Source organism: Manis pentadactyla, chromosome 11 (assembly GCF_030020395.1).
Source record: "Manis pentadactyla isolate mManPen7 chromosome 11, mManPen7.hap1, whole genome shotgun sequence".
NCBI classification, from domain to species: Eukaryota; Metazoa; Chordata; class Mammalia; order Pholidota; family Manidae; genus Manis; species Manis pentadactyla.
Window position 1 is genome coordinate 110,396,699 of NC_080029.1, and position 26,341 is coordinate 110,423,039.

The following is a 26,341-nucleotide window of genomic DNA, read 5'->3' on the forward strand; positions in this document are numbered from 1 at the left end:
CTGCTTTTAAAACAAGAATAAAGCTTTAGTAAATTTAGCTGCTAAGCAGATAAATAAAAGAGGAAAAGTAAAAAGGCCATGTTAGAAGTGTATAAGATGACTGTGATAAAGATTCACTTTCTCCTTGCACTTACAGCATCATAGATGACCTCCACAGGCTGGGACTGCACAACCAGAGCCTGGTCAGCAGTACTATTCTCTGGATTCGTTTCAAATTCAATTTCAAGCAAAGATGATGTAGTATCGCCAATTGAAGCCACAAGTGATGGTACAATGTCCTGTTGTCTCAGACCTGTTATATACCAGTGTTCTAATTTTGCTTCCACCCTACATTCCAGTGAGGAAAAAAGTAGTAATACAAATAAAATCCTTTGCAATATCATGGGTTAAAATACAAATTTTTCTTTTAAAACTCTCCTTTGAGAGCCCATTACCAAGAGGTGAAGTCCAAACTCATTAGCCTGGCATTCAGTTATGGGGAGGTACAATCTGGAGGGCTTTTTGTTTTGTTTTATTTGTTCTTAATTCCTACTCACCCATGAGAAAAACCCACTTCGACCAACTCTTGAACACTGCGTAAGTTCTGCCCATTGCTGTATGAATAACGGCTCTACTTAACTCATGCAACTCATCTCCCTACTTCATGCCACCCAGACACCCTAATCTCTGCTTCTCCTAGTCCTTTCCCTTAAGCTGGCCTTAGCCCCAATTCTCCTAAGCCAAGTAGCTGACTTGTGTAATATACTATAAGTATTTGATTAAAAACTGTAAGTATTTAATTTTACAGAACTTTCTCACCTATGAGCAGCCAAAAATGCTATACAGTTCCTAAATCATTAACTTTTTGTGTATCCCTCATCAACTACAGTATAAACTTCTTGAAAACAGAAATTGTTTCCTATGCACAGCCTTCACAGCTTCGAATTTATAAATTCAACAGTATCCAATAAACATTTGTGAAGGAAAGAAAGGAGGGTAGAATAAATGATGAGCTCCTCCTTTAACTCCATACCAAAACAAATTCAAATATAAAAAGACTATCTTGACACAAATAGAAAAGAAATTAGAGAAGAAGAGAAATTAATCAGTTTTTTAATGCTAAATAACTTTTTTTTTGGCCTGAAGTTATACCTAGAAATAAAAATTGAAATTATAAGTTTTTGAAAACTTACTTAAGTGCTTGTGCTCCTGGTCGCTGAGATATTTGAGTGCCCAGGCCAATTATCTGAATTTTTAGTATTTCTGGAATATTTTTCTTTTCTCTTATCATAACAGAGGTGCTTACTAACTTCAGCGTAATTATATGGGCCACATACTAAACAAACAAAAAAAATTGTTGACATTTAATTATTACTTTCTTTATTAAGTTCTTCTGATTTCAATTTGTTGAATTACACAGTGATCTAAAAAACAATATTATAGGTTTTGGCATCAATATGTTCACTGTAAAAAAGAACATTAGAAAATTCAATACAAAATTGCTTGCTCAAACAGGACATTTACAAAAGACCCCTTAATTTTAGAGGCAATAAAATAAAACTTGATTAAGTGTTTTGTGGCATAAAGATTCAATTCAGCAACTTTCACTAAAGCAAACAAATTCAGACCAATCCTCTGGCTCAAAAACTGGGCAAGATATAAAATTAACAAGGCTTTGAGAGTTAACAAGATACTGAGAAAAAATACCTAGCCAAAAATCAGATAGGTCAAGACTGGAGGTAGGACAGAGAACAAGGGAGAAGATTCTCATCAAACTACACAGGAAGAGAGGCAGCAAAGAATAAATGATCCACAAAACAGAAAATAATTAGCAAAAAAGCAATAGTAAGTCCTTACCTATAAATAACTACTTTAAATGTAAACGCATTAAATTCTCCTAGCAAAAGACACAGAGTGACAGAATGAATTTTTTTAAAAAGATTGAATGGTATGTTGCCCACAAGAAATCACTTTAGCTTTAAGGACACACACAGACTGAGAATTAAGGAACAGAAAAATGTATTTCAAGCAAATAGTAACCAAAAAATAAGGGTAGTCATGTCAGAATAAAAATAGGGACAAAGAAGGTCATTATATGATGTTAAAAGTATCAATCCATCAAGAACATGTAACAATTGTAAATCTTTATGCACCCAACTTTGGAACACCTAAATATATAAAGCAAATACTAACAGAACTAAAAAGAAAAATAAATAGCAATAGGATATTAGTTGGGGACTTCAATAGCTACCTTTCAACCATAGATCATCCAGAGGGAGAATCAGTAACGAAACAATGTATCTGAATGCTGATACAGGCCAAAGGAACTGAACAGATACATACACAAAACATTCCACCCAACAGCAGGATAAACACCTTTCAATCCCACATGGGGCATTTTCTGATAGGTCATATACTGGGCCAGGAAACAAGTTTTTAAAAATTCAAGAAGATACAAATCATCTTTTCCAACCAGAATGGAATGGAACTAGATATTTTAGCAGAAGAAAGTTATAAAATCCACAACTACATGGAAGTTAACACACTCCTTTATAACTGATGGATCAAAGAATAAATTAAAAGGGGAAAAAAATGAGACAAATGAAAATGGAAACACTACACACCAAAACTCATAGGATTTAGAAAAGTCAATTCTGAGAAAGGAATTAATAGTGATAAATGGATACATCAAGAAGAAAGAAATCTCAAATCTCAAAAATCTCAAAAATAATCTAACTTCACATCTTAAGGAACTAGAAAAAGAACGAAGCCCAAAGTTACAAGAAGGAAGGAAATAACAAATATTAGAGCAGAAATAAATGAAATTGAATATAGGTAATTGTTGAAACACTGTGTTGTATACCTGAAACCAATAAGACTACAGACTACATATCAATCATACTTCAATTAAAAAAAAAAGAAATGAAATAGAGAAAAAAAGATTGACAAAACCAGGAGATGGTTCTTTAAAATGATGAAATTAACAAACCTTTGGCTGGGCTAACCAAAAAGAAGAAAAAAAGACAATGCATCTAAATAGAAGTATAAATGACAGGAGAGACATTACAACTAATACCACAGAAATACAAAGAATAAGACACTACCCAGAACAACTATATACCAACATACTGGGTAACCTAGAAAAAAAGACAAACTTCTAGAAATGTATGACCTACCAAAACTGAATCATGAAGAAATAGAAAACCTGAATAGACCAATAATGAGCAAGGAGATGGAATCAGCAATCAAAAACCTCCCAACAAAAGGGTATTATGCTTAGTAAAATAAGCCAGGTGGAGAAAGACAAGTACCAAAATAATATCACTCATCTGTGGAGTATAACAAAGCAAAACTGAAGGAACTGAACAGCAGCGGACTCAGAGACTCCGATAAGGGACTAACAGTTACCAAAGGGAAGGGGTCCGGGAGGGTGGGTGGTGAGGGAGGAAGAAGGGGATTAAGAGGCGTTTATAATTAGCAATCTCAATATAAGTAGGTCACAGGAAGGCAATATAGCACGGAGAAGACAGATAAACTGACTCTATAACATCTTACTACACTGATGGACAGTGACTGCAATGAGGTTGGGAGGGGAGTTGATAATATGGGTGAATGTTGAAACCACAGTGTTGCTCATGTGAAACCTTCATAAGTGTGCATATCAATGATACCTTAATTTTAAAAAAAAACCTCCCAACAAAGAAAATCCCAGAACCAGATTCCAACAAACATTTAAAGAATTTACTCTAATACTTTCACACTCTCTCAAAAAAACATGGCTGTTCATTTTGTGATAAACCAAATGAACAATTTTGGTTTTGCTTTCTCTCTTATAAATGAGTTACAATTCACAATTTTAAAAAATTTATTTTAAAGATACACTTTAATTCTATAATACATGCTTTTTATCAGGTTAGTCTTCCGTTCACTCTAACTATTAACTCTGAAGTTGGAGAGAGAGAAAGTTTTAGCTGGTAAGGTCTGACTGGAAACACTGAACAAATGGTAAAGCAGAAATACATGATAACATATTTTTATCAGTTACTTTAAAAATCAGTAATTTATTTAACCCAATTCAAAATAATGTAAGTAAAATGAAATAAAATATCTCTTAGACCACCCAAGTAATTACCTGCTTGGGTAAAGTTAAGTTGTAGGTGCTTTCACTATAACCAATAGCAGTGAAGAGCTTATCTTTTTCCTCTGGAGTCATAAAATCATCAATAGCTACAAATAAAGGACAGTATTTTAAGAAATCCATTGCATCACTTTTACAGATACAAAAAAAAATTAAACCAAACTAATAAGTGTGCTAAACCTAATAGAAATGAGACGGCAAAAACACCCAGGTAATTTCTTCTAATACACTACTTTGACTAGTTAAACATTTATTTGCTTGCTTATGTGAAGAAAAGGCAGAGACACCATTAAGGTAATTCAGATTTCATACAAGGATTTTAGAATTACCTAAGTATTTTAAAAATTAAATGAAACTTCTAAATATCCACATAAAAAGTAGTAATAAGGAATGCTAAAATGCTGAGACATCTGAACTGAAACTTAATTAAATTTCACATAAATAATTTTTCTTAAAAATGAACAGAAATGTTCCAGCTGATATATTTACTTATTTACTACACTGAGGTACTTTTATTTCAGAAGTATTCTGAAGTAAAATTCAACAAACTGGCTAAAATATCATTTATAAGTATTTCTTATCAATGTTCAATAAATTATCTGACTTGGAACTTACTTTCAGGAATCAAAGATTCTTCATCTTTTTTCTTAGATTCCTTCTTACCCCAAAACCCGCTAAACCAGCCTCGTTTCTCGCCTGTGTCAGTAGACTTTTTCCTTAATTTTTGCCCAGACCGAATAACCTAGAAAATGAAGATTTAAAATTTTAATTAAAGAATAAATGCTCTCTTCATTTTCAGGTATAGCCAGGTAAGAACAATGGTTAATTTTTTTAACACTACATTAGGTTAAAAACATGAGGAAAACCAGTCAGTTCCTTCTGAAATCATGCTCGATATGATTTGGTTAATGTAGTCCCATTGTTACTTTAATTTACTTTCCATACCTACTGATTGCATTTGCTGAATCTGTACTTTGTCAGGAATGTAGTAAAGGTTTTTCAATGTGAAACTTTTTTGAACCAGTATGTCTTCCAAATTTTTAAGTTAAGTAGCCACTGGGACTGCAGACTAAGAAATGAAAAGGTCCCTGAAAGGAAGATGCTTCCACACTCAAGAAAGTATTACTTTATGATCATATTTCAGAATTCATATATATTGCCAGCTTGCTAACTATGGACACGGTGAGGAGACAAGGGTAGAATATAAGTAAAAACTAAGAGTCCTTGTATTTCATTTCATCCTCTTTTTTAAATAAATTCTGGGTTGATTTTATGCTGTTCCTTGTTTCTGCCCACTTTTCAGTGAAACACAGATGAATATCAAACCAAAAAACAGAAAGATACAGAAAATAAAGGAGATAAGTAATTTGACTCTATCTTCTCATTCCCAAAGTAAGTAAACTTTGGTAATTTCCCCACTTAAAATTTAAAATATTTTAAATTGGTAGTGAATTAGCAACATATTGCAAGCCACCGTGTAACAGAAAGTGAAATAATCCCAAAGAGAAATTAAAAGAAAATAGTTGAATTCTATAGTAAAGAGAAGAGGTGTGATAAGTGATAATTCAGTTCAAACTAAGTTAAATAAATTCTAAAAATTAGAATTTAAATAAATACTAAAGGAATAGGTCTACATCTACCCACAAACTATCAAAGGTCAAAGTGATAGTTCAGTCCTATCTTCAGTCGCTTACCAATCTATTTTTAGCAGTCAGAAAGTTAAAGGGTAAAAAACACATATCTCATTACTTTATATTTTATGTGAAATAACATTTAACTTCTTTATTCTCTTGACATAGAAGATTAGAGTGCCTTCTTATTCTTCATGATAAGCAGAACTTAGACTATTTAACTTCTTTATGCCTCAATTTCCTAATATAAATTGAAAATACTAGTACTTTCCTCAGAATTGACAGTACAAGCAAATACTTCAAGGAAAATGTTACTAATTTTCTTTCTTATCACTAAACTTTCTAGTTTAAAATTTTCATGAATACAAAGCCTCAGCAGAAGCATATCAATTCTTAGCTACCAATATTTTGTGTTCATTTCAGATGTAGGCACAGTATTATTAATCCCAGTGTTTGCTGTGTTTGTCTTTAGTTTCCATGTTTTTAAATGGAACTACCTCCGTCTGTGTTCTATAATTACAGAAGTTGTAAAGGTTAAAATGTTAATAAGAAGCAGCATTCAAAATAAGAAACAAAGTATAAAATTATAAAAACTTGAAAGTTGTTCCCAAAAAAGTCAAATGTAGCATTTGGATAGAGGCTTAGTTCAACAACAGATAGGTATCTTCAGGACAGAGAAATCACCCAACCTATGTAAAGATCTCTAAATTAAAAAAAAAATAGTGATGAAAGATCATTATTAACACTACTGGCAATTCAGGAGGAACCTAGTGGTGTTGTTGAACTTAAAAACTAAGCATGGAGAGAATGTAAACTTTCTGTCACAAGCCATAGATAAGTGCGTACATTCAGACCCTATTTGAATTTGCAAACTGAAAGTGCATGACAAATCAACTACTATAGAAACCATAGTTCAGTGGTATTCAATACGTGCCGCACTAACAAAAGGAAAAAAACAACCCCCAAATCCCACCGTACACCAATTAAATCAATCCTGAGGAAGTGGACTCAGTATTTTTTTTAATTCTCTAGTGCTTCTTATGTGCAGAACAACTACAGCTGAGATGACTGTACCAGAGTTTCCTCAAAACAGCAGAGATCATCAAGCAGGGAATTTTACTGCCTCAACAGTTTCACAAGCAAATGAAACTGAGCTCTTTTGGAAAAGACACCCAATTAAATATGTATCATCCGGGCTCACAAAGCTCTACAGTCTACTACAATTCCTTTAGGGAAAATGCAACCAGAGACTGTAATATCAATCCTCTCTTAGATACTGGACTTAATAAATAAATGGATTTATGAACAGTTCTTTATAAATCTAAATACAGGAACAGCTGTCCAATATTTAAACATTCCATTAAAAGCTTTTTAGCTACACTGATAGTTTAAAAAGGGCAGGCTAATTTTTTTTAATTGTTACCATCTTTTTTTATTCCCCATAAAAACTTTATGATCATATTTATAAACTTTAATGAAAAATACACTTATTTTGAAAAAAAATCATTAAGGAATTTAAAAAAATAGTATGTTGATTAAGTGGCATTAAGATAATGTAGGAACCAACTACAACATTCAAGTTTCCCCCTCCCAAATCTCTAAAAAAAACTTTAAAAAAGAGATAAAGCCATGTCACAAATTTTAAGAAATTTTGAAATAAACCAAAAAACTGAGAAAATAAAAAGGCTGAAATGAATTATTAAAAAGCACACAAAAATACTAATTTTCTACAGTGACAGAGGTTATGAAGGAAATAAAGAATCCTAAAAAAAAAAAAAAACCTTTCCTACAGGCTGACAATTACCATTTTAAAAATGCACTTAAAAATGACAGCTGACATAAAATGATACACACACACGATGTACCAATGTCTAATCCCTGGTTTTAGTATTATGTCAGACATAACCACTGATGAGATTAACCCCCACTCTCCTTTCCTCTCACCATTCTACTTAGTTCCCTGAAGAGTCAAATAAGCCCCCATCTCAAAACCTTTCAGCTTGCTATACTCTTTCTGCCTGGTACACTTGTCCCTCTACTATTTTTCTGGTTGACTCACTCACCTTCTTCAGGTCTTTGCTCAAATACTTCCTTCTTAGTGAAGCTTTTCCAACCAGCTTATTAAAAATTGCAACCCCCATCACCATCACTACCTAACCCAAAACTCTCTATATTCCTTTATACTGTATTTGTATTTGTATTTGTATTTATTATCCTTCTTCCTTCTAGATGTAAGGGATTTTTGTCTGTTTTGTTCACTTTTGTATGATAATGTAAATGATAATGATGATGGAAAAAAATCACTTATTTAGTAATTACTAAGTGCCATGTACATAACAGTCTTAAGTGCTTTACATGGATTACCATGCATTCCTCACAATAACCCTTGATGTAGGTACTATGAGTTAATCCTGTTTTACAAATAAGGAGACTAAGGCACAGAGAGGTTAAACAGCCAGTCCAAGGTCACACAAGTACTCAAAGCTGGCATCAGAATTCAGAACACCTGACTCCTGAATCTACACTCAACCATAATGCTATTAAAATAGGTATTCAATGAGTATTTGCTGAGTTATGAATTAATAACAAGTGCATATGCTTTAATCCCATTTAAAAACATGAATATATGTATGGAGATCCATGAATACAAAAAACTAAAAGAAGATACAGACAGGAATTAATAGTAGTTATCTTTAAAGTGTGAGATTATGGATGTTTTTTGTGTGGTATGTGGAGATGTATTTCATAACTTTTTTATAATGAGTTGTATTGCACTTGTAATTTACTTTTTTAATGACCAAAAAAATTATGTTACAGAATAAAAGAAATGACATGGAACATTGCAGTCAAGGTACTAAGTAGGATAAATAAGCAATAATAAAACACTGTTATCATACTGATTCCAATTTTGGAAAAAAGAAATGAAGAGGAAAGGAGGAGGGAGGGAGGGAGGTAAAAGATGAAAAAGGGAAGAAGGAAGGAAGGGAGGGAAGAGAGAACAAAGCAAAGATAAAGCAAAAGAAATGGTGGCTAAAAAGCATAAGTCAGTAGGTACATATGCATGGGAGAAAAACTAGAAGACTATATGTTGAAATGCTAACATTCTATGTGCCTAGGATTATGGATGACTTTTATTTACTTTCTTTTTGGGGATTTTCAAATTTTTTGCCATAAAATTTTTAAAAATTTTCTTTTATCATAGTGCAATTTTTCCCCAATATTTCAATTTTTTTCTCCCTGAGACTAAATTAAACTATGAAAACTCAACTATTATTCTCACTAGAGTAAATCTCAACAACTTCCCATGAAACTTAAGATTTCTTGATCCTAGATTTAATGTAGTTTTAGTATATTTAAATATAAAATCAGCTAATAAAGATGGTTACCTCTACTTGGGCTTGTTGCCTTGCTAAAATTATGTTAAAAACATCCAAAGTCTTCTCCAAATCCTATAAACAAAGAGACATTTGTAAAACAGGAATGGCATTAGATAACATTTTTTTCTTTGAATTCTAGCTCAATCTAGCCCATGAACAAACAGTAGTGATAATCTAATAAAAGTATAAATCTGAATGTACACTTTGCTTTTAAATTTTTACAATATGAGAAATAAGTTTTCAAAGAAAGTAAATCCTCATTAAATACAATATGAAAATAAGAATTTGAGAGACCATTATAATACACAGATAACCATATATGCAAATGGAACAATATTTGGGAAGGGGATTATGATTCTTATTTCTGACTCTCTTTGTTCTACATTATTTTACAACCATTGTACTAAAAGCATCACTACAAAACACAAAATGTGAGAATGTAAAATTCTGCAAATGAACAAGTGAGCTAAAGCAGAAACTGATCTGGGGATTCTACATAAAAGTATGATATGATAACATACAGGTGCTCTATATGTTGTTTCATGCAGGTCTCACAACTCTAAGACACTGTTCCCATTTTATATATTAAAATGCCACAACTGAGATGGTGAGAAATCTGCGTTTTTTAACATATAATACTAGTGAGTCTCACATATTTCAAAATAATAGGAAATCAATTAATTCTTTACATATGAACTGGTGACAAAAGTAATTATATAATCAAGATCAGATTGTAGTAAGCAAATTATGTATTCAGTGTGTTTTTATTTCAAAAGGATGTAAATAAGACTTTCTATCTTGAGGAATAAAAGCTGTATTTTTTAATAAATAATACTTTGAACTCTTAAAAAGAGCCACTAACAGAGGTAATAATACATATCCAGTTAATAATAAACACATATTTGAACAGCCCTGATACTGACTTTCTAAACATTATAAAATCAAACACATTTCTCCAAATAGTTTACAGTAACTTCATTTAATCTGATAATAGGATAGATGACAAAGGTTTTTTTTAAAGAAGAAAATAACTTGGAAAAAACATTCCACACTTTGCCTTAAAATTCTCTCAAAGAGTTATGTTTTTTATAGAATTGTATTTTAATTAAAATTAAATTTACAAGGATTAACATTAAAGGATGATTTTAACAAATAATAGCTTTCATTAATGTTAGCAAAATATACCTGAATTTGTTTCTGTATTTCTTCTGGGACTTTAGTCTGGGTTAGCTTGTTTTTGTAGGCACTTTTATAACTCTTAAGTAATTGCCTGTGTTTTTTTATGTTACTCCATGACCACATCTGTGTGTACCTTCTTATGTGAACTTCAAGAACAGAATCAATTGCATATTTCCACCTGAAAATCAAATTTTGTTAATGCACATTTGAATACAAAGGATTAAGAAAAAGCAAACCACTCCAGGAAGACGGTATGCCTAAGCAAAATCATAAAGACACAGAATGTCCTGTCAGCAAAATTAACAGTATCCCAATATGGTTATTACACTTAGTTCATGTGGGTAACTGAAGAGTGATAAAATAAAAAAAATGTTGAAAGTCTTAAATGCCAAGTTATGAACTGAGAGCAGGAGTGTAAGACAATGCCATTAACAAGGGTGATGCAAAAAAAGATGGCAGCATGAGAAATGAGACAGAAATCTCCTCCCAAAACCACATATAATATGGAAATAGAGCAGATAAAACTATTCCTAAAAGAGTGACCAGAAGTGAGACTGAACCAGCCAGTCTACATCTGGAAAAAGAAAACAGCCCATGGAAAAGGGTAAAGTAACAAAACCACAACCCATCAGGACCCAAGCACTCCCAACCCCAGCTCACCAGTGGGAGGAAGAGAAACAGAACAAGGAGGGAGTAGAAGTCTAGGACTGCTAAATACGCAGCTCTAGAAATCTACTCCAGGAGCACAAACCCACACTGCATGTGCTCTGGAGATAGAGGGGTTGAAAAGCAAAGTCACAGACTGAGATTCCAGGTGCTTGTGGAGAACAGGTTCTCACAACCGGCTGCTCTAGGAAAAAAGAAAGACAGGTGCTTTGAAAGACTTCCCAACAGTGAGAGGGCTGCTAAAGGGGCAAGGATTACACAGAGCTTGCTGCTCAGGAGAAGGAACAGGTGGAGAAAATTATCCAAGCACACTCAGCCCAGCAGGTTGGGAACTTTCAGGAGCTTCAGACACCTCATCCCTCTGGCTGGCAACACAGCCCCAAGGCCCCCTCTGTGATAAGCAGCCTGCCACTTCTTTCTCCCGACTGGAACCTGTGTGCCAATCTGCAGACACTGCCATCACGTCAGGCTAGCCAGATAGCAGCCCTGCCTACGACAACTACATAGGCTTAATGGAGAGGCTGCTCCCTATGCCCGGCTCACTGTCCCTGACAGTGGAGGCAGGCACTGCAGCCAGGAAGCCGGAAAGAGCTCTCTCTTTAGGGTAGGCACTGGTACCATGCCCCTGCAACCACTACCATCACTCCAGGTGCTGGGCAGCTCGGAAGAGCAGAGTTTCTGGGCACTAGAGGGTGCTGCCTACACAAATCTAATATTTCTCACTATCCAGTAGGATTATGAAAAGGCAGAAAAACCATGTTCAAATCAAAATCCCTCAAACACCAAAAAGAGGGCTCAGTGAAACTGAAATCACCAATATTCCTGAAAAATAATTCAATATAAAAGTCATAAGCATGCTAATGGAGCTACAGAAAAATATTCAAGAGCTAAGGGATGAGTTAAAGAGGGAGACAGACTCCTTAAAAAATATAGCAGCTAAAATGAAATGTACAATGGAGGGATTTAAAAGCAAATTAGATGAGGTAGAGGAGATGGTAAACAGAACAGAAATTAGAGGACAGGAATACAAAGTGATGCAGAGAGAGAAAAAAGGATCACTAGGAATGAAAGAATATTTATTAAAAGAACTGTGCGACCAATCCAAATGGAACAATTTTCACATTATAGGGGTAACAGAGGAGCAAGAAGAGAGAAAAAGGGATAGAAAGTGTCTTTGAAGAAATAATTGCTGAAAACTTTCCCAATCTGAGGAAGGAAATAGTCTCTCAGGCCATGGAAGTGCACAGATCTCCCAACACAAGGGACCTAAGGAAGACAATACCAGGACATATAATAATTAAAATGGCAAATATCAAGGATAAGGACAGACTATTATAGGCAGCCAGAGAGAGAAAAAAGATCACATAGAAAGGAAAACCCATCAGGCTATCATCAGACTTCTCAGCAGAAACCTTACCAGTCAGAAGGGAGTGGCATGATGTATTCAATGCAATGAACCAAGAATACTCTAACCACCAAGATTATCATTTAAATTTGAAGGAGGGATTAAACAATTAACACATAAGCAAAAGTTGAGGGAATTTACCTCCAACAAATCATCTCTATGGTGTATTATAAAGGAACAGCTCTAAATGGAAGTGCGCCTAAGGCTAAATAGCTGTCACCAGAGAAAATAAAACCACAGTAAAAGAAGCAGACCAATTAATTACTAACCAAATGCAAAATTAAATCAGCTACCCACAAAGTCAGTTGAGAGACACACAGAGTACAGAATATGACACCTAACATATAAAGAGTAGAGGAGGAAGAAATGAAGGAAAAAAAAAGATGCTTCACATTGTGTTTATGATAGCATAAATAAGCAAGTTAAGTTAGACTGTTAAGATGGTAAAGAAGCTGCCCTTGAATGTTTGATAACCACAAATCCAAAACCTGCAATGGCAATAAGTAAATATTTATCAATAATCACCCTAAATGTAAACAGACTGAATGCACCAATCAAAAGACAAAGAGTAACAGAACGGATAAAAAAACAAGACCCATCTATATGGTGCCTACAAGAGACTCACCTCAAACCCAAAGACATACACAAACTAAAAGTGAAGGGATGGAAAAAGATATTTCATGCAACTAATCAGGAGAAAAAAGCAGGAGTTCCAATACTTTTATCAGATAAAATAGACTTCAAAACAAAGAAAGTAACAAGAAACAAAGAAGGACATTATATACTAATAAAGGGGTCAGTCCAAGAAGAAGTTATAACCATTATAAATATATATGCACCCAAACATAGGAGCACCTACATATGTGCAACAAATACTAAGATAATTAAAGGGAGAAATATTCAGTTTAGGAGACGTCAACACACCACTCACTCCAAAGGACAGATCAACCAGACAGAAAATAAGGACACAGAAGCACTGAACAGTACATAAGAACAGATAGACCTAACACACATCTAGAGAATACTCCACCCAAAAGCAACAGAATATACATTCTTTTCAAGGGCACATGGAACATTTTCAAGAATAGATCATATACTAGGCCACAAAAAGAGCCTCAGTAAATTCAAAAAGACTGAAATTGTACCAAACATATTCTCAGACCACAGAAGTATGAAACTAGAAATAAATTATGCAAAGAAAACGAAAAAGCCCACAAACACATGGAGGCTTAATAACATGCTCCTAAATAAACAATGGATCAATGATAAAATAAAAACAGAAATCAAGCAATATATGGAGACAAATGACAACAAAAATTCAACACGATAAAATCCGTCAGACACAGCGAAGGCCATGCTAAGAAGGAAGTATATTGCAATACAGGCCTATCTCAGGAAAGAACAATCCCTTACAAACAGTCTAAACTCACAATTAACGAAACTAGAAAAAGAACAAAAAATGAGGCCCACAGTCAGTAGAAGGAGGGACATAATAAAGATTATAGCATAAATAAATAAAATCAAGAAGAATAAACAATAGAAAGAACCAATGAAAGCAAAAGCTGGTTCTTTGAGAAAATAAAAATAGATAAACCCCTAGCCAGACTTATCAAGAAAAAAAGAGAGTCTACTCACATAAACAGAATCAGAAATGAGAACAGAAAAATCACTACAGACACCACAGAAATACAAAGAATTATTAGAGAATACTATGAAAATCTATGTGCTAACAAACTGGATAACCTAGAAGAAATGGACAACTTTCTAGAAAAATACAACTTTTCAAGGCTGACCCAGGAAGAAACAGAAAATCTGGACAGACGAATTACCAGCAACGAAATTGAACTGGTAATGAAAAAATTACCTAAGAACAAAATTCCTGGACCAGATGGCTTCACTGCTGAATTTTATAAGACATTTAGTGAAGACCTAATACCCATCAACCTTAAAGTTTTCCAAAAAGTAGAAGAGGAGGGAATACTTCCAAACTCACTCTATGAGGCCAGCATCACTCTAATTCCAAAATCAGGCAAAGACACCACAGAAAAAGAAAATTACAGACCAATATCCCTGATGAACATAGATGCAAAAATACTCAACAAAATATTAGTAAACTAAATTCAAAAATACATCAAAAAGATCATCCATCATGATCAAGTAGGATTTATTCCAGGGATGCAAGGATGGTACAATATTAGAAAATCCATCAACATCATCCACTACATCAACAAAAAGAAGGACAAAAACCACATGATCATCTCCATAGATGATGAGAAAGCATTCGACCAAATTCAACATCCATTCATGATAAAAACTCTCAACAAAATGGGTATAGAGGGCAAGTACCTTGACATAATAAAGGCCATAAAAGACAAATCCACAGCCAACATCAAACTTAATAGTAAGAAGCTCAAAGCTTGTCCTTTAAGATCGGTAACAAGACAAGCATGCCCACTCTCCCCACTTTTATTCAACACAGTTCCGGAGGTCCTAGCCATGGCAATCAGACAACACAAAGAAATAAAAGGCATCCAGATTGGTAAAGATTAAGTTAAACTGTCACTGTTTGCAGGTAATATAATACTGTACATAGAAAACCCTAAAGAATCCACTCCCAAACTACTAGACCTAATATCTGAATTCAACAAAGTTGCAGCATACAAAATTAATACACAGAAATCTGTATACACTAAGGATGAACTAGCAGAAAGAGAAATCAGGAAAACAATTCTATTCACAATTGTATCAAAAAGAATAAAATACCTAGGAATAAATCTAACCAAGGAGGTAAAAGACCTATACTCTGAAAACTACAAGACACTCATGACAGAAATTAAAGAAGATACCAATAAATGGAAATACATCCTGTGCTCTTGGAAAGGAAGAATTAATATTGTCAAAATGACCATCCTGCCTAAAGCAATCTACAGATTCAATGCAATCCCTATCAAAATACCAAAAGCATTCTTCAATGATCTAGAGTAAATAGTTCTAAAATTCATATAGAAACAGAAAAGACCCTGAATAACCAAAGCAATCCTGAGAAGGAAGAGTAAAGCTGTGGGGATTACACTCCCCAACTTCAAACTCTACTACAAAGCCACAGTAATCAAGACAATTTGGTACTGGCAGAAGAAGAAACCCATAGACCAATGGAACAGACTAAAGACCCCAGATACAAACCCAAGCATATATGGTCAATTAATATACGATAAAGGAGACATGGACATACAATGGGGAAATGACAGTCTCAACGGGTGTTGGCAAAATTGGACAGCTACGTGCAAGAGAATGAAACTGGACTGTTGTCTAACTGCATACACAAAAGTAAACTCAAAATGGATCAAAGACCTGAATATAAGTCATGAAACCATAAAACCCTTAGAAGACAACATAGGTAAAAATCTCCTGAATATAAACATGAGCACCTTTTTCCTGAACACATCTTCTCGGGCAAGGGAAACAAAAGCAAAAAATGAACAAGTGGGCCTACATCAAGCTGAAAAGTTTCTGTACAACAAAGGACACCATGAGCAGAACAAAAAGGTATCCTACAGCATGGGAGAATATGTTTGTAAATGACATATCCAACAAGGGGTTAACATCCAAAATACATAAAGAACTCACATGACTCAACAACCAAAAAGCATATAATCTGATTTAAAAATGTGAGAGGATATGAACAATTCTCCAAAGAAGAAATTCAGATGGTCAACAGGCACATGAAAAGATGCTCCACATCACTAATCATCAGGGAAATGCAAATTAAAACCACAATGAGATATCACCTCACACCAGTTAGGATGGCCAGCATCGAAAAGTCTAAGAACAACAAATGCTGGCGAGGAGAAAGGGGAACCCTCCTACACTGCTGGTGGAAATGTAAACTAGTTCAACCACTGTGGTAAGCAATATGGAGTTCCTCAAAATCCTAAAAATAGAAATTCTATTTGACCCAGGAATTCCACTCTTTACCCAAAGAATACAACATCTCAGATTCAAAAAGACATATGCACCCCTATGTTTATTGCAGCACTATTTACAATAACCAAGATATGGAAGCAATCTAAGTGTCCATCAGTAGATGAATGGATAAAGAAGAGCTGGTACATATACACAATGGAATATTATTCAGCCATAAGAAGAAAACAAATCCTATCGTTTGCAACATGGATGGAGCTAGAGGATATTATGCTTAGTGAAATAAGCCAGGTGGAGAAAGACAGGTACCAAATGATCTCACACACCTGTGGAATATAACCACAAACCAAAAACTGAAGGAACAAAACAGCAGCAGATTCACAGAACCCAAAAATGGACTCACAATTACCAAAGGGAAAAGGGTTGGGGAGGGTGGGTGGGAAGGGAGGATAAGGAGATTAAGGGGTTATGATTAGCACACATAATATGGAGGGGGAGGTGCACAGGGAAGGAAGTATAGTACAGAGAAGACAAGTATTGACTCTATAACATCTTACTATGCTGATGGACAGTGACTGTAATGGGGTATGTGGTGGGGACTCGATTAACAGGGGGAAATGTAGTAACCACAATGTTGCTCATACGAAATCTGAGCATAAGATTATATATCAATGTTACCTTAATAAAATAAATAAATGTAAGGTAACAAAGACATAATAAAAAAGAAACTCCTCTCAAGTGTGTAAAAGAAAAAGGGCTTCATAACACAGCTTTAAAGTTCTCTTAACTCTGCGAGTCCCTAACTATAAGACTATATATTTCTCATTAAAAAAAAAAATTCTAACTTACCACTGTCGACCATTGGAGTGAAGTGGTAAATAAGGCTTGTATTTCCTGTAGGGGGCATTTCTAACCATATAATCCACTGACTCCAAAAGGTCAATCATACTTAGGTACTGTGAAAACAAAAACAAAGCTACATTTATTATATTGCACACATGAATAAACACCAAATTTTATTGTATTTTTGGACTAGTGAGACTCCAAATTTCCTGAGTAGTGAATATCACAGATTCCTGGTAAATCAATAATATGTTCCATCAAAATTTAACATACCGTCTAATAAATATTAAGTTGTGTGTAATTATCATTATATATTATATCATATATATCATTAAGTTTCACTATTAGAGAAAACAGTGCTGCCAATTAAACTGTCATTATTACCAATTATGATATTCATCCTATTTTCAAATATGTTAAAGTGTAAAATGCACAATGAAATACAGTATCTCTAAGTACTGCCATGGTATATAGTTGTGTCTAGAACTACATGTTTTCTTGTGGACCATCATTTGACTTCCATCTGGAATCAAATCTCAGTGTAACAAACCAAAAGAACCACCAGAACACTGGAGAAGGAATAATCACAGAACAAAAGCACTTGAGATTCAAGGCTAATCAAAGTTGAGAATGGCCAGCTGAATCTTACCTGAGGTTTTGTCAGTTCAATAGCAATATTTTGTACTTCCATGTTCCAGTCAAGTTTGGGAGTTTTGAACTCTGTTTCTGCATAAGGATTCATATACAGTTTTGCAGAGGCTGATATTGGCTGAAAAACTTATATCACAGGGGAAGACATAAGGTACATTTATATGCCCTTACCTATGAACAACTGTAAATAATTATGAGAACACTGTTACTCTGAAAGTATAGAAAAATGATAAATATGTTAAAAAAACATGTAGAAAAATCACTACCAAAAAATATTTAAGCATCTACTTATCTGCATAATACCAACAGTCAAAGAGAAATTTCTATGAAGGTGATTGAAGTCCTATGCTTCTAAGTAAAAATATACAAAATATAGACAACAATCTACTCTTGGTTATTCAGAGTCTGTAAAATTAGGCTTCTCTTCCTTCTACAAGACTTTCAATGATTTTATTATTTATTAAAAATACTAATATATATCACAAACAAGCAGCATCTGAAAACGTTATCATCATTAAACAGAGAACACTATGAACATAAAGAGTGTGCCAACTCTCTTATAATGGCAATTACGTATAAAAGAATATGAAGAAACAGGAGTGAACCAGAGTTACATGAAATAAGGAAGAACACGGCCATGGAAGCTGAGAATGAGCATAAAAGGGTTCATAATTAAAACTTAAAAAAAAAAGCAGTAGCTTCTTTAGAATGAAACTGAAATGGAGAAAACAGATGGGATAAATAAATAAATAGCAGGCAGCTCCATCAGGGGTCTATTTAAAAATAAATAATGTTGAGGCTCCCAAGAACAGAAAAACCCACTTAAGAAAAGTCTCTACAGTGGTTGGTTTGTCTTTACACTGAAGAAGTCAATAACACTGACCTAAATACCAAAACTTCACAGACTTAGTTATTAAAACAAAGATCAGAAAACCTAATTCCTAAAACAAAGAAGATAAGAAGAAAATGTGGACCTCAAGGGGTGTTAGCTATTAGGACTGAACTACAGCAGCCACATTGTCCTGTCTCTTACTCTTCAGTGGTAGGTGTCATAACGTATTCCTAAATAATCAATGATGATTCAAACTTGCTGTATCATAAAAGTAAGGTATAAAATTAATACTTTGTCAATATCAGAGAAAATGTATTAAAATAGTGTACTTAATTTCATGCTTCCTTTAACATAAATAAACTTTTACCATTACTTACTATATTGATGCTGTGGGGATATATTGTTACTTGTAACAATTTCACTTTTCAGCTGCTCCTAAACAAAAAATTTGAATTAAATGAGAGTGAAAAAGAAAACGCACACATAGTCAGCCACACATACAAACAGAAAAACTGATTTTCTTTAATCGATATCTTTATTCCCCTCTTTGTAGTTAGTAGTCTATAAAACACACTGAGCATTATTTACAGGTGTATTACTATAGAATAAAATACAGAAAGCTTTTTTTAAAATCCTAAACATCTAGAAATGTTATATAATGCTGTGTTCCCCTGTGACTTTAAAAAATCTATATAAACAACCATGAATTGGGATCTCACTTTCTAAACAAAGGCGTATTAATTCTTATTATATCCTTTTGAGAAGTAAGAGAACCGTGAAATTAATTCAGTTCCGAAAATTCAACTGCTCTACCTTTCTCCTCTAAGTAAATAAACATGACAGGCTTAGCACACTGAAGTTTTGAATTAGCCTTTCACTGTTCAGGAACTCATTATCACAAATGCTTAAAATATATGCTAAGGATATAGTCTTTAGATTTGAAAAAGTATCATCTTTCTTTATAATACTCTTCACATAATCATCCTCACATAAAATAGCACAATGTAACCAGAATGCCATCAAAATGACAGTGTAAAAACTCATAAATGCACTTTTAATGTAGTAGTATAGGTTCTCATCTCACTGTCTAGTGAATGATTTCACAAAGATCTTCAAAAATAAAAGTGTTTCTTTAAAAACAGACTGGATTTCAAAAACTGTATTTCAAACCTCTGATTTAGTTATATACAACTTAAAAGAATTGATACCTTGTCCTCATTAAGGACCTCTTATGTTAAACAAATTCAGACAATGTAGTTAGCTCTTCCAGATATAAACTGAAATTACCAAGATCTGTTCCCTTGATTCCTGGTAAGACATGCGGCAGTTTACATTCCAGTAGGCACTAAGACTGTCAAGTCGTATAAGCTATAAAAGAAAAATGACAGAGGTCAAACAACTAATACATTGAAATTGTGAATCAGTATTAAAATCTAATTGTCATCTTACAACTACAGACTATTTACTGTTAAAAGAACATATGGGATGTGAACAGTCCCCAGGAATGGGTTGTTTTAATTTATCTGAATTCTCTCAGACTGTTCAAGTTCAGTTGGACAATATCCACCATATCATAGATAAGTTTTCACAAATGCCTAAGGTGCCTAACTGGTTTTCTTGGTTTCACTGGAGATGGCTGGTAATTACAGGTATGCTTTGGTTACGTAACTGTACTCCTATTATGTTAATGTGTGTGCACAATTTAATTAGTAGTTTAAAACCTATACATGCTGAAGTTACTCTACAAGAAGATATGTCAAAGAAATAATCAATCTTCCCAGTTTTTCTTCCACCTGCTACTTCTATAGCTTTTCTTCTTCCTACCTAATTACAACCCTTAAATAGAATTTGTGCCACATATCGAATTTACAGAGTATCATAATTCTTCCAAGTGGTAAAGACACCTCAAGACAAATGCTGGGCATAGAAGCCACAGGGCATTAATATGCAAAGAAGTAAAAAGCTAACCTTTTCAAACAATAAGGCTTCTCTCTCACTTACCAACTTTACATTTCCCTGTATGGCCCCGGAAGATGACTGGTTAGCCAGAGACGGGTAAGATTCCTCAAGGGAGGAACAACCTAAGACAGGCACAGTCGCAGGGGGGCCATCAGGTGAGAAAATGGGGATCAACAGAGGTGAGGCTTAGAACCTCCCCCCACCCCTGTTCTGAGAGAAATCTTCTGCATACGTGGATGTTTTATTGCCCTGGTCTAGCTTGGATTAACACATAGTCTACAGGCACACACCTGATCATCTACATTTGCTCTCTTACAACACTAAACTATGTTTTCTACCTTTATCTTGTATCTACCTACCACTTCAGCATTTTATTAAAAATAATAATAATAAAGAGAGAAATGTGGTATCCACATATAAATCAAGTATAAAAATCAAATGAATATTCATATTTGAACTGTTTATAGTTCATAATGCATGAGCAAAACCAAAAGTTTCTGTGATGACTGCCCTTGTACTGTTCACTATGTAACTTACTCACTATGTAAGAATTTGTTCTCCATGTAAGAACTTGTTTGTTATGCATCAGAAGATTGGAGACTGACGAAAATTAGGCTTGGGGTGGATTAATGATTGTGCATTCAGCATTGACCCCCCTATACAGAATTTTATTGTTGTTAACAACCATTTGATCAATAAATATGAGAGATGCCCTCACAAAAACAAACAAACAAAAAACAAAACAAACAAACAAAAATATATATATATACATACTTTCAATTGTAAAATAAATAAGTAACCAGGATGTAATGTATAGCATAAGGAATATAGTCAAAATATTGTAACAACTTGGTATGGTGATAGCTGGTACCTAGAATTATCATGTATATAAGTGTTGAATCACTGTGTTATACACCTGAAACTAATGTAATACTGTGTGTCAACTACCCTTCAATAAAAAATAATTATCCAGAAAAAAAAAAATCTAATTGTCATGTTCACTACCCCCAAAATTACCCAATTGCCACTTTCAACTTCTAAAGGTAAGAAAATGATGAAAAAAATGGAAGAAAATATATGCATTATTCACAGACTTTATTATTAATCTAGTGTTTGCTAAATTGTGCTTCCAGGAACACTATTTCCAAGGAGATTTATTCATTTGATTATCAAATATCAATTGAAAATTTAGTATTTAACGACCCTGTAAATGTTTTGCTGGATAAGAAAGACATGATTCCCTCATGGATATGAATGGCTGTTTCAAGGGAGGAGTGAAGGGAAAGGATTTAAGGTCAACAAAGTGGGGAAAGCTACATGCTAAATATCCCTCTTGATGATTTGTAATGCTTATTAGCATATTTAAGGTACTGTGAAATCCTGTAGTTTAAAACATTATAAAATATACTTGTTTAACTATGTACAATTTGTAGTTTAGTCAGTAATCTTCATTGACCAGAGAATATTTTTTCACAAATCTAATAATATCTCAATTACCTAATGCTCCATAAAACACAATTTTGGAATATTAATTTCATTCAGTTTCCTTAAATGCTAAGTGAAGAACCTAAATCTCAGAATAGGTAAGTGATTATAGAAGGTCACACAGTAAGTAGAAGAGACAAAATTAGACCCTACACTTTTAACTCACACTTTAATGGCACATTCTGCTCCAAAAGTTTCTCCAAGAAAATGCATTAAGTGTTTATACCTAGGAAAATAACAAGAAATTTTTAATCTAGTCTAATACCTTATATATAATTTTTTCTGCTTCATTTAATATGCATGGAGTCCAGTGTTCATTTGCAGTCTAAAAGGAAAAAAGAGAATGACTACTTAGTATATAAACCAAAAAATAGTGCTCTAATATTTGTAAACTATAACAAAGTAACTTAGAAAGAAAGGACATCTAGATAATGTTGGTTAATTCTAGCTATTTCTTTACATAGCTGAATGACAAAATAAAAGGAACAGTGAAAACAGAATTGAGGAGGTTCTGATTTAATTGAGCTCCTTCATCTAGAAAATAATTATTACGCTACTATGTGAATGAACTGTGGAAGGAATTACATATAAATAAAAACAGAGAGCTTATATGATACTGAAGAAGGTCCACATTTTTAAAAAATCAAATAATTATTGCAAAGTAGGAAGAAATCAGGAAAATAGGGAAATCACAGCATGACCACGCTTCTAGAAAGTCAGCAAGGTCAGCAGTGCCAAGTGTTGCCTTGAGATAAACTGAAATAAACTTTTGCAGCTACCACATTACTGACAACTTGCTGAAATCAGAGTAATTTCAGTGGAGCTGTAGAGTAAGGGTACAGTGGGTAATGTGTGAGGACAATATGAGGAAATAAAGATAGAAAAAGTAGAGAATTTTCTCAAAAAGTTTAGCCAGAAAGAAGAGAAAGAGAGGGAGTAGTTAGATGGGGCCTAGCTGGAGTTAAGAGCCTTTTTAATTTTGTTGTAAAGGAGAGACTTGTAGGTGTTTAAATGGTTACAAGGAGTGGAGGAGGGAAAAATGAAGGGGAGGTGAAGATTTAGGAAGGAGAAAGAAATCAACAGAAGGAGGAAGGGAGGGAGAGAGGGAGAGAAAAAAGGCTCCTGAGAGCTTAACGGGAAGATGGGATCCAGATCAGAGGTGGGAAGAGTACCTCAAATGTAAGAGATTGCAATTGAAAAGATGGAATGCAATGGATACAGAAAAAGGTAAGTTTACTGTTATTGTTTTATTATAGTTAATGTAGTAGCTGAAGCAGGATATAAATGAGTGAGACAATGTGCCAAATGCTTTACACAAATTATCTCATTGAATCATCACAAAAACACTAAAATATAAGTACTATTGTATCAATCAATCAATGAAGGTTAGAAGGAGACCAACATGATAACCAGTATATAAACATGTCACAGTGCTTTGATAAAATATAATGGGGAGCATAAAAGAATATGAAGTCTAACAGGGAAGTAAAAAAGGCATGAGAAAGACATGGTAATACCTCACGTGAATACTAAAACCTGAATAGAATCACCAGGCAGACAAAGGGAAGAAAGTAATATAGAAAAAGAAAACAGTATGAAGAACCTCGGCAAAAATCTATGAATCAAACAGCAGCACACACTAAAGACATTATGCATCATTCTTATGCACAGTATGCCTGTTATTGGTCAATGGAAGGCCCAGAACTATTTTGTACTTTTTGTGTTTTCTGCTAAACAAATATTGTGCTTACTAAAGATTAATATTGTTAGTCTAATTTTTCTGCAACAATTATCTCTGCAACACAACTAGCTAATGTTGGCTAATGTTAGCTGTTTCTTTACATATCTGAATGACAGAATCAAATCATTCTGAATGACAATACAGAATAGCAACACAAATTCTAGTCTCTGGTCTATTTATCAAAAGCTACTTCAAATTCATTTTAGACACAGGCAGAGGATAAACCGTATATTAAATGCTAGCTTCCTTGACGACCTTTCCTTTCTTTCTCCAGTTCTTTTTCTTTAATGTTTCTGCTTTGGTCTTCAGCTCAATGGGTATCTCTATTTCTCTGCATGTATGTCATTGTTAAAGACCTCCACATAAACATGTCCTTTTTCTGTTCCTCTGGCAGTCCACTTGTCTTTGATTTTTTTCTTTCTCTTTTAAGGCCCTGTTCATATAACTTATCATAAGGCAAACGTGACTTACTGTTCATTGTTCTTAATTTTAAATCAAATCATGTTGCCTACTACTTAAGTTTTCCCTAACAGAAAAAAAAATGTCCAACGTGCATATACAAACTCTCTATCCTTAAAGTCCTTTAAGAGAAAGACCAAACTGCATAACAAAATACTTCATCTAAATAAATTACCTTATATGCATCTCAATGTAATATACACACATATACATACACACACACATAAACATGCACACATACATAAAACATTCACACAGAAAAGCCCAGGGTGGGAGGGATCGGAAGATGGCGGCATGAGTAGAGCACCGGAAATCTCCTCCCAAAACCACAAATATCTATGAAAATATAACAAAGACAACTCTTCCTAGAATAAAGACCAGAGGACACAGGACAATACCCAGACCACATCCGCACCTGAGAGAACCCAGCGCCTCGCGAAGGGGGTAAGATACAAGCCCCGGCCCCGCGGGAGCCGAGCGCCCCTCCCCCAGCTCCAGGCAGGAGAAGAGCAGGCAGAGCGGGAGGGAGACGGAGCCCAGGACTGCCGAACACCCAGCCCCAGCCATCCGGGCCAGAGTGCAGACACAGTGTGTGCGCGGGGGGCCCTGGATACTAGGGAATCAGGGCAGCAAGAACAGTGAGCGGGCACCGGAGGCCTGGTGCTGGAGGACACCAGAAAAGCGAACGACCATTTTTTTTTTTTTTTTGCTGTTTTGTTTTGGCGAGTGTTTTTGGAAGTCTAAAAGGGATAGGGACCCCAATACTAGGGAAACAGGGCAGCAACACCGGTGAGCAGATGCCTGAGGCTGGAGCCAGAGAAAAAAGAAAAATGAGCTGCCTGCTTTTTTTTTTTTTTTTTTTTTTTTTTGTGGTCATTGTTTTGTTTTGGCGGGTGCTTTTTGGAAGTCTTAAGGGACAGGGCGGGACACTTAGTCCAGAGGTAGGGAATCCGGGGATCTCTGGGCACCCTAACCCCTGGGCTGCAGGGAGCAGGGAGGCCCCTTACGGAGATAAATAGCCTCCCAGCAGCTCCTGCTCCAACGCGACTCCACCACTTTGGAGCAGCTGCCCGAGCCAGGCCACGCCCACAGCAACAGCGGAGATTAACTCCATAGCAGCCCGGCAGGAAGCAGAAACCCTGTCTGCGCGCAGCTGCCCAGCACAAGCCACTAGAGGTCGCTGTTCTCCCAGGAGAGGAGGGCCACAAACCAACAAGAAGGGAAGTTCTTCCAGCCGTCACTCGTCCCAGCTCTGCAAACTACTCCTATCACCATGAAAAGGCAAAGCTACAGGCAGACAAAGATCACAGAGACAACACCAGAGAAGGAGACAGACCTAACCAGTCTTCCTGACAAAGAATTCAAAATAAGAAACATAAACATGCTCACAGAGATGCAGAGAAATACGCAAGAGAAATGGGATGAAGTCCGGAGGGAGATCACAGATGCCAGAAAGGAGATCACAGAAATGAAACAAACTCTGGAAGGGTTTATAAGCAGAATGGATAGGATGCAAAAGGCCATTGATGGAATTGAAACCAGAGAACAGGAACGCATAGAAGCTGACATAGAGAGAGATAAAAGGATCTCCAGGAATGAAACAATATTAAGAGAAATGTGTGACCAATCCAAAAGGAACAATATCCGTATTATAGGGGTTCCAGAAGAAGAAGAGAAAGGAAAAGAGATGGAAAGTATCTTAGAAGAAATAATTGCTGAAAACTTCCCCAAACTGGAGGAGGAAATAATCGAACAGACCACGGAAATACACAGAACCCCCAACACAAAGGACCAAAGGAGGACAACACCAAGACACATAATAATTAAAATGGCAAAGATCAAAGACAAGGAAAGAGTTTTAAAGGCAGCTAGAGAGAAAAAGGTGACCTATAAAGGAAAACCCATCAGGCTAACATCACACTTCTCGACAGAAACCATACAGGCCAGAAGAGAATGGCATGATATATTTAATACAATGAAACAGAAGGGCCTTGAACCAAGGATACTGTATCCAGCACGACTATCATTCAAATATGACGGTGGGATTAAACAATTCCCAGACAAACAAAAGCTGA

General features: G+C 34.9%; 1 protein-coding gene across 5 annotated transcripts in view; it reads right to left on the bottom strand.

The window, feature by feature from the left end:
• VPS13C (vacuolar protein sorting 13 homolog C) overlaps nucleotides 1–26,341 on the bottom strand; it is a 204,354-nt gene that overhangs the window by 140,587 nt on the left and 37,426 nt on the right. For all 5 annotated transcript variants that reach the window (XR_008992619.1, XR_005028298.2, XM_057488866.1 and 2 more), the window contains exons 8-18: nucleotides 22,332–22,391; nucleotides 19,910–19,990; nucleotides 19,000–19,057; nucleotides 17,789–17,916; nucleotides 17,146–17,252; nucleotides 10,311–10,482; nucleotides 9,135–9,197; nucleotides 4,733–4,859; nucleotides 4,112–4,206; nucleotides 1,173–1,315; nucleotides 135–327 (exon numbers count right to left, since the gene is read on the bottom strand). Coding sequence is in view for 3 of the 5 variants with exons in the window: in XM_057488866.1 (XP_057344849.1) it covers nucleotides 135–327; nucleotides 1,173–1,315; nucleotides 4,112–4,206; nucleotides 4,733–4,859; nucleotides 9,135–9,197; nucleotides 10,311–10,482; nucleotides 17,146–17,252; nucleotides 17,789–17,916; nucleotides 19,000–19,057; nucleotides 19,910–19,990; nucleotides 22,332–22,391 (1,227 nt within the window). In the remaining 2 variants the exon portion in view is untranslated. The remainder of the gene's footprint in view (nucleotides 1–134; nucleotides 328–1,172; nucleotides 1,316–4,111; nucleotides 4,207–4,732; nucleotides 4,860–9,134; nucleotides 9,198–10,310; nucleotides 10,483–17,145; nucleotides 17,253–17,788; nucleotides 17,917–18,999; nucleotides 19,058–19,909; nucleotides 19,991–22,331; nucleotides 22,392–26,341) is intronic.